This window comes from Lutra lutra, chromosome 14 (genome assembly GCF_902655055.1).
Source record: "Lutra lutra chromosome 14, mLutLut1.2, whole genome shotgun sequence".
In the NCBI taxonomy this organism is placed as follows: domain Eukaryota; kingdom Metazoa; phylum Chordata; class Mammalia; order Carnivora; family Mustelidae; genus Lutra; species Lutra lutra.
Window position 1 is genome coordinate 55,369,993 of NC_062291.1, and position 11,352 is coordinate 55,381,344.

The following is an 11,352-nucleotide window of genomic DNA, read 5'->3' on the forward strand; positions in this document are numbered from 1 at the left end:
GATTCCTGACTGCAGTATTTTTCAGCTGTTGATCACTTTGTACAAAAATCTGAGTAAAGACAGTTGGTAATCTGCTTGCACTTGAACCTAGAACAGTTTAGGCAAGTTCATCCCTGCCCAGACACTGTCCTTTCACCTTTAAAGCAAGCAGAGATGAAAGAATTACCTACACATAAAAGGCCTATTAGTGAATCCCAGGCATTCTGGAGCCAAATGACACACATATATATATATACATATATATATATATATATATATATATATATATATATTTTTAACTTTACTGGGCGCAATTATGTCAGATTATTGGAATCTTACATCTAACCAAATTAGATGTCTCAGTTAACAACCAAAAAGAAGAAACAACAAAGAAAGACCAATAATGAATGCCTACTGTTACAAAGAACATATAAATGGGTTCTGCCCCAGTCTTACAGATATATTTTCCCTATGGTTATGTGCTAATCCTTTTTGTTGTTGTTGTTTTACCTAGAACCAGAAAAATTCTACCTTCCTTGGATAAATGGCAAAGAGACAAAGGCACAGTGTTTGGCAAGGTCTCCAGGGCATTCCAGAAGTGCTGAATGCGGCGCCACACCATTAAATAAAAGCACACTCTCCTAACCTCCCAAAGGCCTACCCCAAAAGAAGGCCACAGAACCCACAGGCGTCCCTCCCTCTCTTTGCAAAGACAGAAAGGGGTCCGCTGTGCCTGGGGAAGGATGACTCCAAGCCGCTGGCCAGTCTAGCCGGACCGCAGCAGAGCGGAGCACGCCCTTGGACCAGTTGTGGGCACCAGCCCCAGACCAGGGAGGTGGCCGGCCTCCTCCTGCGCAGGAGTCTCAGGAGCTGAAGGTAAGAGGGCAGCGGAGGACAAGCTCTGTCCCCGGCAGGGGGAGGAGGGCCGCGCGCGCATGCGCCCCGCCCCGCCGCCGGCCGGAAGAGCCGGGCAGCGGAGCAGCTGCTCCCCGCGCTACTCGCCGCTGCGCGGGAGAGAGCGCCGGCCGCGCGATGCGGCCCCTGGACAGCTCCGGGGCAGCCGAGGTGCCAGAGCCCGGGCTGCGGCTGACGGACGACGCGCCGCAGGGCGCGATCGAGGAGCCCGCGGCGGCCGAGGCAGCGGGGACGCCCGGTACCGGGAGGTGCTGGCTGTTCGGCTCCTCGCCGTGCGGCTTGTGTGCTCCGCAGGGTGAGTGTGGGGTGCGGACCCGGGCGCGGGTCTTGCCCCTTGGGGTAGGGGTGGGGGTGCAGGCGCCCGCGGGCGGGGGTCCCCGCAGAGCTGCGGGCCGGGGGTTCAGTGAGGACCGCTGCCCCCATCCCTACCCTGCTCAGAACTGGGGAAAATCCTCGAGCCCTCACCTGGGGGTCTGCAAAGCAGAATTTCGTCCCCGCTGGCGCGAAGACCAGAGAAAGTTTCTGATTGTGTTTGGAACCCTTTTGGGATTCTGAAACTGTTCCTATAATTAAAGTGTTGCGGGCAGGACAGCGGAGTCAGATTGCAATTTGGTGCGCCCTGCCGGAGGTTGGAGGTTGGGGGGGGTCAGTAAGAGGCCATCCCGCAGCCGGCTGAGGTTGGTAAGGAGCTAAACTATGAACACTGATGACGGCGGTAAGCGGTGTTCCTTCAAGAGGAAGTTGAAAAGCAGAGTATGGGGCACGTGGGTGGCTCAGTCCGTTAAGCGGGGGACTCTTGATCTTGGCTGAGGTCTTGATGTCAGGGTTCTGAGTTCAAGTCTTCAGTTGAGCTCCATGCTGGACATTGAGTCTACTTAATTATAAATTAAAAAAAAAAAAAAGGAAGCATAGAGTGTAGAAAATGCCTCAGAATCTCAGAATCTTGGAAAGGCCAAGTTGACTGAGAGGAACCACTGGTTCTTTGGGGTTGGGAGAACTTATTTGTTCTTGTAAATTTTTATAATATATTTGTAATAGCTCATATTGAACTAAACCAGCATTCCATTATTAATATAGTAAATATTTTGTGATTTTTCCTGATTTTTCTAAATTTGAATCATTTTATCATAGACCTGAAACAAATACAGAAGGACTTTCTTGGCAATTAACCCTAAACAAGGCAGAGGCACAATCTTACATTAACATTGTTAGGAGGTTCACAGACCTGTCTTCCAGAGCCCAGTATCCTGTAAAAACACCTTGATCTTGTTCAGCCTCTTTCTTCCACAAATGAGGAAAGTGAAGCCCAGGAAGATGAGGGCTTCAGAGCGGGGGTTGCCTTGTTTTTCCCTAGATCTGGCATGTGTGGGTGAGACATGGCATAGGTCTGTGTAGCACCAAGGTTGAGGATCTCAGCATGCCAGAGACCCAGGCCAAGGCCCTTTGGCTGACCACAGTGCTACTTTAAGCATATTCCTTTACCCACCTTGAACATCTTCCTTGAATAATAGGAAAAAGGTAGATCGCCTTTCAAGACAAAGTTACAGTCTGCACCATCTCATCCTCTCGGTGGCCTCCACCAAGTGTGACCCTGGATTTCTGTGCCTCTTACCCAGCCCCAGGTCCCCCTTTCTGTATTATGAACTTTCCACAGTTTAGAGAGAGGAGCCCCAGATGACTCTTGCTCCATGTTTGTCCTAAATGCTAACAAATGATCAGACTTCTGATTATTTATGCATGGGCTGGTAGCTACAGAGCAGGGGTTCCTGCTAGCTGTGGAGCTGTCTTGACCAGATGTGCAGCCCATGAAGAGGTGTATTTCTCACCTTATCAGTTAGTATGGCTGAATGTCATTTTGGTGGAATGCTGAGTCAGTCCTTATGAACTCTTAAATGTTTCCGCTGTTGTGAGCCAAAGAAATACTGTACACTCAGGCAGCACGTGGCAAAATGATAAAGCTACGTAAGCTACTGCACTTAGGAATCTTGTGGAGTATTTTAACTGCAAAGAAAATTGCTAACAGTAAGATTTAGTAGTACTTATTGTAAGATAACCAGATAATATTCTGAAAACAGGATTGCCAGAGAAATGTTGTCATTGATCTTTGTGACAATTATCATTTTAACGGCTTGATCATGGGTGTCTCAAGAAAGCTCATTTTCAAGTTCAGATTGAAACTGTTACCCGTTTTCTATATTCTGGGATAACCTTCACAGACAGCATACAGCTATCCTAAGACATCTATTTATTTTCTTTTTTTTTTTTTTTTTTTTAAGATTTTTTTTTTTTATTTGATAGATCACAAGTAGGCAGAGAGGCAGGCAGAGAGAGACAGGAGGAGGCAGGCTCCCTGCTGAGCAGAGAGCCCAATGCGGGACTCGATCCCAGGACCCTGAGATCATGACCCGAGCCGAAGGCAGAGGCTTTAACCACTGAGCCACCCAGGCGTCCCTCTATTTATTTTCTTGAGGGACAGTGTGGATTTTGGACTGAAGCAAGGAGAAGTTGTCTTCGCTCTTGTGCCTCATATGCCCCTGGGAGGAGTTTTCTTTATGTAGCACTGGTTCTCAAGCTGATGGAGCTTTCTACAGTTGCAGAGAGCCTGCATCAGTGGGTCTGGGGTAGGACTCGGGAATTGAAGTTTAAAAAGTTACTCAGTCGATTTTTATTCCCAGCCAGGATTGTGAATCACCAGTTTAAAGCAAAGACTAGAGAAACGGAGCAACTTTTCAGTTTTCTCCTAACTCAGGAAATTGCACTGTGACCTCTTACTTAATTTGCATTATTTAGAGTTGCCAAATTTTTAGCTATGCTAGTAGTGGAATATGATCATAGAAGCACATTACATAAGCAATTGCCTCTTTGGATTATGCTGCTCTCTTGTCCATCTCCATTGGCAGAATGGAAATTCTTATCCAGTAAGACACAGGTCTGCCTGAGTAGAACCAGGCCTCCCCCACATAACAAATAATCAAGTTCAGCCAGGCCTTGTAACAACTGCCCTCTCCCAGTCAGCAATCATGGGCCTTAAGTGTCTATAGGCAAGAAAATATGTGAGTGGCTGTGTTTCAAGAGACAAGATAATCAGAACCAGGGGTGTAAAATTAAGTTTTAAAAGAGTTAAAGTATCATGTTAAGTTAAAATATTCCTGGAGAAAAATTTAAAAGTTTAGGTTGGAGAAGGTCCTTGAAATATAGACCAGGGAGATATTTTCTGTCCTTGATCTTCCTGTTCTGAGGGTGTAGTTTCTATGTATGAGTTGGGTTTCTTTTAAGAAAAACTATTTTATTTGGACCTGAACTCTGAAGTTTCAGAAGCTGAACTCTCAGGCTGACCACAGCCAAGACATGTATTTTGTGGTGCTTAACTTGGAAGTCTTCTAAAGTTTCCTTCTCATGGGCTCAGTGAGTATGTACAGTTTGTTTCCCTGGTATCTGAGCACATAGGCAGTGAACAGAAAGGGAGGATTTGGGAACTTAAAACACATCACCCTTGATGTGACAACCACTAGCTCCAAATGATTTTGACTGCGCACCTGGAAGAGGGCGAGGCCTCTGACCACAGTGGCATCTTTTACTGCACATGTCAGGCTATGGAATGCTCCTGGAAAGATTGTGCATCGTCAACTTTGGTCCCCATTCACAAAGTGTTTGTCACTCGTGGGCAAAGGTATTTCATGGCTATGAGATAGTTGAAATGTATTACCTGGTGTTTGCATTTATCAGAGAAGGGCATTTTTTAAAAAAACGTTATTATGCAATATTGTTCTGTAGCTGAGTAACATGTTGTGAATTCCTAGACTGTAATGATGATCCTAGTTTTACTATAAACTGCAGCTGCCCAAACCATACACTTTTGCATTTTGCTGTGCTCTTAACTGATGAGGGCCAGTAGTGTTTCCTTCTTACTCTCTCCTTGTTTCTGTATTCATTTCAAAAAAGAAAAGAAATATTAATATATTCCTCAGTGTGTCACCTGTCTTTTAGGGAACTCTCTGCTTATCCTGTCCCCTTTAGCTCCCCTCTGAATGATGGGGTTGGGAGTGGGTATGAGATTCAAAACAGGTTTTACTCTTGTCTTAGGTAACTCAGATAGAGAAAGTGGCAAAACAAAAGTTTAATGCTCATACACACTGTCGATAATGGACTGAATATGTGATGCTCTAGAGAAAGCAGGAGTAGCAGAAGTTTCCTGGTTCAGAGCTAGCCAAGCAGTTGGTACTCAACGACAGTTCTGATTTTTAAAAATTTTTGTTTTAAAGCACTTTGAGGTCAGAGGGGTAGATACCCTAGCCCTCTGCCCTCGAAGAGTTTATGCTGTAAACAGAAGATCAGTCGTAAACCATGAAAAGTAAAAGATTTGATTAACGGTTCGAAATAACAGAATGGAGAGACTTCCCAGATTATGCTGTCGCCAGTGGGTGTTAGACTTGGCGTCTTTCTATAAGTTCTCTTGTATTCTTTCATTCAGCAAATATTTAATCAGGGTCTTCCATGAGCCAGGCATAAACAAAGCAGTGAGGTCCCAGCCTGAAAGAGTACACAGACTTGGTGAGGAAGTAAGATAATCAACAAGGAGCCATATGACACAGCTATAAACTGTTGTCCAAAAAAGAATACTTTCTTCATTAAAACCCGGTTCACCAGTGAGATGATAAAAATTATCACTTGGAAGCCTTTTTCTCCAGCCATCTTGACAAGCATTTCTTAAAGATTTCTCTCACCATCTTGGCAAGTATTTATACTTCTTTTTGACTTATAAGTGAGGGGTGATTCTTCAGTGAGCCAAAGGAAATCCATTTTAAGGGTAAAGCTGCTTCAAAAATTATGGGTTTAAATTGTTGCTTTGCTCAATGATTCTTCATTCCTGGTAGAGAAACGGTTCAGATCCAGAGAATGGATATGCTTAGGAGATAGCATTCTTAGCCTGTTAGCCATTAACACTGTACCATTTTTCTCAATTCCTAACTGAAAATAATAAATCATATATTTGGAAGCAAGGACTAACCAGAACTTAATCTTTTTCAGAAGCCAAGAAGAAAGCACCCTGTCCTGGACTTGGCTTGTTTTATACATTATTGTCCGCCTTCCTTTTCTCAGTGGCCTCTTTATTTGTTAAAAAAGTGCAAGACGTCCATGCTGTAGAAATTAGTGCATTCCGATGTGTGTTCCAAATGCTAGTCATTATCCCTTGCTTAATATACAGAAAGTAAGTATTTCTTATCTGCAAAGTAGAAGGTATTAACAAATGTTTGTAAATCTTTTGACCTGCTGAAATTATTTATTCTCTAGCATCTGCTTTATCCCTCCCATAGATTTGCCATTTCCTACATCCTTTGGCTCTGATTACTAAAAAGTCACAAGGACCCACCCACAGAAGATGCTCTCATAAGCACAAACCACATGCCCAGCAAAAGAGGGGAAAGAGATTCAGTTATTCTCCACTCCCCATTTTGAGAACAAAGCATTCCTTGTATAGTTTCCTCCATCTTGTACCACCCTCCCTTCTTTCCCTTGGCATAACTAGTATTTAGAAGAAAAAAGTAAATGAGAAGAAGCGGTGGTGTCTCCTAATACCAAGATTTCTTTAAGTAGAATGGGCTGCTCTGTTATCCAGGCAAATAGAAGGTTACCTTAATAATGTGGGAAAGAGAAAAGGTAATCTTCAGCAAGGCCTTTTAAATAGTTTCATGTTTAGTGTCCTCATCTGTGAAATGGATGGAATTATACTCTTTGTCTTCTATCTGGCACCTTGGCTGCAAGGGCCAAATAAAATTTATTATAGATCAGAGTGCTTTGTGTAGAATGTAACACATGTAGTATTCCCCACCCTTCCTAATCACTCCCCACCAGCACCCTTTCCCTTCCATATAGAAGGTGCTGGTGGGGAGTGATCAGGATCCCCACCCTTTCCCAGGTTAAATTATGCCTCTCTCACACCTATTATAACCTCTACACACCCCCGTGTACTTAGAACCCTTAGAGAAGAGACCAGTTGGGTCCCTGGTCGCAGTCTGGCTCTTTCTCTCTTTGGGCAAAAATGCTTAAACCCTAAACTAAATGCTTCAGTCAGGTGCCACCAAAGTCTCCTTGTATCTGTAACACAGTACAGATGCATTTGGAATAGTTTCACCCTGTATCCTGAGGATTTGGTGAAAAAGGTGAAAACTTACTAATTAATACTGTCAGAAATTCCTGTGGAAGTGTGGACAAGTCTCGGTATTTTAGGAAATGATGGTAAGACTTCAGAAATTTCTAAGGGTGATAACAGACCACTGACGCTAACACAGTTATCTTCCCCTTAATAAAAGAATTGTCAGGGGAAGGCATTAGAAGAGTTTTTTAAATCCTTAGCACCAATCTGTTTTGACCCATTTTATGTTTCATTATCATGGAAGATGCGTATGGTATTCCAAGTATTTTCAAAGTATGAGTCAAAGATGACCCACCCTTTCTAACTCCAGAGACCCAGCAGTCCTCATGTCAGGCCTACAGGGCTAGACTTCACATAGATGTTCAGTGCTGGTTCCAGGTCAGCAAGCTGCACTAGCCTGACATGTAACCAGCACATTGCTTGGTAAATATTTAATTAAAGAAAAATTGAGTGGCAGTTATTATACTTATCCAAATGGCTGTATGTTCTTTTTCAGTATATTTTAACTCTTCCTGCAGAGAACAGTCAAAAGTTGTCTCACATTTCAAGGCTAAAATACATTTGAGCATTACCTCAGCTTTTATAGAAAAACTCGTAAGATTGGCAATGCATACCAGTCAGCACCAAGTTTTCTTATGTAGAAACAGCTCAATCTTGAAATTGTATTTATTATAAACATCACTTATTATCACTGTAGAATATTGGGGGAAAATAAAGAAGAAAAATTACCTGTGAGTCCATCTATTAATGTTTACCTACTACGAAAATTTCAGTGCATTTTCCTTTTTGTTTTTTTTTGCAAGCCTGTGTAAATATAGGAAAAATTATATTTGCTGAATTATAATTATACAATTTATGGAGTTCCCTTCTGCTATTTTTGCTTCTACTGTGAACACTTTTCATGACTTTAGCTGTACTTAGAAACCATTTTTTAAAGGTGTATATTATTCATTTGTGGGTATTACTATAATTTACCAGTCCCTTATTTTTTGACAGTTAGGCATTCAAAAATTACATTTAATCAAGAATTGCAATATTAAAAACATACCAAGTTGGTTTAATGTGCGTTCCTCCATTTGAATTTACAGAACTGGGTTTATAGGCCCCAAAGGTCAACGAATTTTCCTCTTGCTCAGAGGAGTCTTGGGTTCTACGGCCATGATCCTACTGTACTACGCTTTCCAGGCCACATCTCTCGCCGACGCCACTGTCATCACGTTTAGCTCGCCCGTGTTCACATCTATCTTTGCTTGCATATTTCTCAAGGAGAAATACAGCCCTTGGGATGCCCTCTTCACCGTCTTCACCATCACCGGCGTGATCCTTATCGTGAGGCCCCCGTTTCTGTTTGGCGCCAGCCCCGCGGGCGGGGGCGAGAGCTACTCCCTTCACCTCAAGGGCACGATCGCAGCGGTTGCGCACGCTGTGTTCGGCGCCCTGACCCTGGTCATCCTCAGAAAGATGGGGAAGTCCGTGGACTACTTTCTGAGCATCTGGTATTACGTCATCCTCGGGCTCCTGGAGAGCATCATCATCCTCTTCATCATCGGGGAATGGAGTCTGCCGTACTGCGGCTTGGACAGGCTGTTTCTCATCCTCATCGGCCTGTTTGGTTTGGGGGGTCAGGTGTTTCTCACGAAAGCCATCCAAATAGAAAAAGCAGGGCCAGTGGCAATAATGAAGACTATGGACGTGGTCTTCGCTTTCATCTTCCAGATTATTTTCTTTAACGATGTGCCCACGTGGTGGACGGTGGGCGGGGCCCTGTGCGTCATAGCCAGCAGCACCGGCGCGGCGGTACGGAAGTGGTGCCAGGGTTCCAAATGAGGCTTTGCTGCCACGCGCACGGTCCCGGGCAGACACGCCACGCGTGCACACAGCTGGAAAGTCCGCATTTCCTTCACTGGTCATACTTAATAAATTTCGTAATTAAAGTACTATTTTTGAATATGGTATGTCTTTAATTAGCTAAGAATTTAGCTAGTCAGTGTGGTAGCAATTTTTTTTCTTAATTGTTTTGGTTTTGGTTTCGGTTTTTTTTTGCTGTTGGGGTGGCATCGGTAAGAGGACAAAAAAAATGTTCTATGACTGGTATAAATATATGTAATTTTTTAAAGTGTATTTTTGGTACTGATGGGATATATGTGGGTAGGAAATTTTAGATGCCCTTTGAGCTGTGTAGATGCTAAGAAACTTACTGATTATAATGCTGCTATAATTGGTATTATGTTAGAAATTCATTTGAAACCTACTTCCATTTCGGAGGCCAAAGCTGAAACTTGGAATAGGTGCCTACTTAATGGTGTTAATAAAACAAATAAATTAGCCTTATTTTCAAGGCTTTTATAAATGATTATCTTTCTTTTAACCCATATGAGTGCCTTTTCATTTTGATGCCAGAATTTTTATATGTAAACTTTAAAAAAAAAGTTTTTAATCACCAGGTTTGGCTAGAAGTTTTCCGTTTCAGTGGCATTCACGACTGTAGCTATCATTCTATAATTTAAGTTGTCCTCTGTTTTTTTGAAACTGCACTACATTTTTCTTAACTTTCTAAGATTTCAGGTCTTTAAACCACAAGAGAGAAATCTTGGCATAGCCAGTGTGCACATTTCCATGCTGAAGTATTTTCCCCTCACTAGAAATGTGATTTTCTATAAATTCTCTTTGAATTTATAGTGTGATGCCAAATAAGATTTTCTCAGGATATTAGGTTGAGCCATATGAAATTGCTGAAATTTTACCTTTTTAACTTACAAAAACAGTGGTTTCTTATGGTTCACCCTAATAGATACCTCCCTTACCCTCTCTGCACCAAATATTTAGAAGACTGTGGCATATATTTTTTTAAGACAACTTTTTAAAATACAGTAATCCTATTAAATTTATTTTTGTAGTCCTTTTCCCTTATAGAATTACATGTAATAATGCTTCACGTTACTTGTTAAATGTAAAGATATGAATCCATGGTTGATTTTTGTAGTTTCTTGAACAACAACAACAACAAAATCACTGTTAAATTCTAGTATATCAGTATAAAATGTTAGTGCTGTACCATGATACTAATTTCATGAATTCAAATTACATTTTTTATCTGGAATTTCATCAGGCCAATACTCTGCAGTTAAAGAGAGAATGTAATATTTAGGAGCACTTGGGAGGTTAATTAGGAAGTAGAGAGTAGACGCAAATGATTCTTTTATCACAATGAACTCTTTATTGGTGAAGCTATGATGGTTTCCAACTCTTACTGTCCAACCTAGCATCTCTTATTATCTTAAGCCTAAAGATTTGAATGATTATAGGCTCTTTCTCTCCCTTTCATCATAATTCTTCCAAAGAAAGAAAGAACTTGGCTTCTGAGGTTTATGCCTTGGTAAGAAAGGCTCTTTTCCAGTAGTTCCAAGAGGAAATTTTTAGCTTGCTGATCTTCCCAAATGCTTCCCACCTGACAAATCCTAAATGAAGTCTACTTAAGGGAGTCACACTATCATTATAACTTTAGCCTAAACCACAATTTTTGGAGTTTAGAGTTGCAGAAGCATCATTTTGCAAGAATGTTACAGAATCAGAGCATTTTAGAGCTCAAAGATCCTCTTGTAGGGGCCATGCTGCACAGATAGATGCTGGGGAGGGGATCTGTCCAAGATGGGTTTCCATGGCCTTCTCCTTTCCCTTATTTCCATGATAACGTGTGGAAAGTAAACCACTGCTTAAGCTACCTAAGGTAAATTAACTCAGGGAACCCTCTCCTGGTTCTTTACCTTGCACAATGAAAGAACCTATGGGATTTGGAGAGTTAAATCCCTTTCGGCCTGTACACTAGAGATGAGTTATTTCAACAGTGTGTGGTTTAAGTACTTGAATGTCACAATATATGACCAAGGTTGGAGAAAATGTTTCTTCTCTAAACTTTTACAGAGTGTCATTCTTAAACACTTTTATAATGTCCAAAGTATATATAAGGATGTGTATTGTAACAATCTATGAGTGTGTATATTTTGCAAAGATTGTAGTTTCTATATCTTGAAAATATTTTCATAAATTGTTTTATTATAAATACTAATAAAGTTAATATGAAAGAAGGCTATATGTTGGTTTCTATGATTATAACAAATGTGCTCGCTAATCTAACTTACTTCCTTTTTCATCCACGTGCTTCAAAATTCATTTTGTAAAGGATATGATCCCTAGTCATTCACCTGTGATGTAATCTCAAGTTTCAATTTTTTTTTTTTACGATTTTATTTATTTGTCAGGGAGAGAGCACAAAGCAGGAGGAACGGCAGGCAGAGGGAGACAAA

At 41.8% G+C, this 11,352-nt stretch overlaps 1 protein-coding gene across 3 annotated transcripts; it reads left to right on the forward strand.

Moving 5' to 3' along the window:
• The first annotated feature begins 932 nt into the window (after positions 1-932).
• On the forward strand, positions 933-10,042 carry SLC35G1 (solute carrier family 35 member G1). Of its 3 annotated transcripts, none has more exons than XM_047702052.1 (3): positions 933-1,189; positions 5,923-6,103; positions 8,137-10,042. In XM_047702052.1, exons 1-3 carry the CDS (start codon positions 1,012-1,014, stop codon positions 8,873-8,875), a joined length of 1,098 nt encoding a protein of 365 aa, XP_047558008.1. In that variant the 5' UTR covers positions 933-1,011; the 3' UTR covers positions 8,876-10,042. The 3 variants fall into 3 exon arrangements, with proteins under 3 accessions (XP_047558008.1, XP_047558009.1, XP_047558010.1); XM_047702053.1 differs by having other exon boundaries at positions 5,995-6,103; XM_047702054.1 differs by lacking the exon at positions 933-1,189 and adding an exon at positions 3,386-3,515.
• The last annotated feature ends 1,310 nt before the right edge of the window (positions 10,043-11,352 follow it).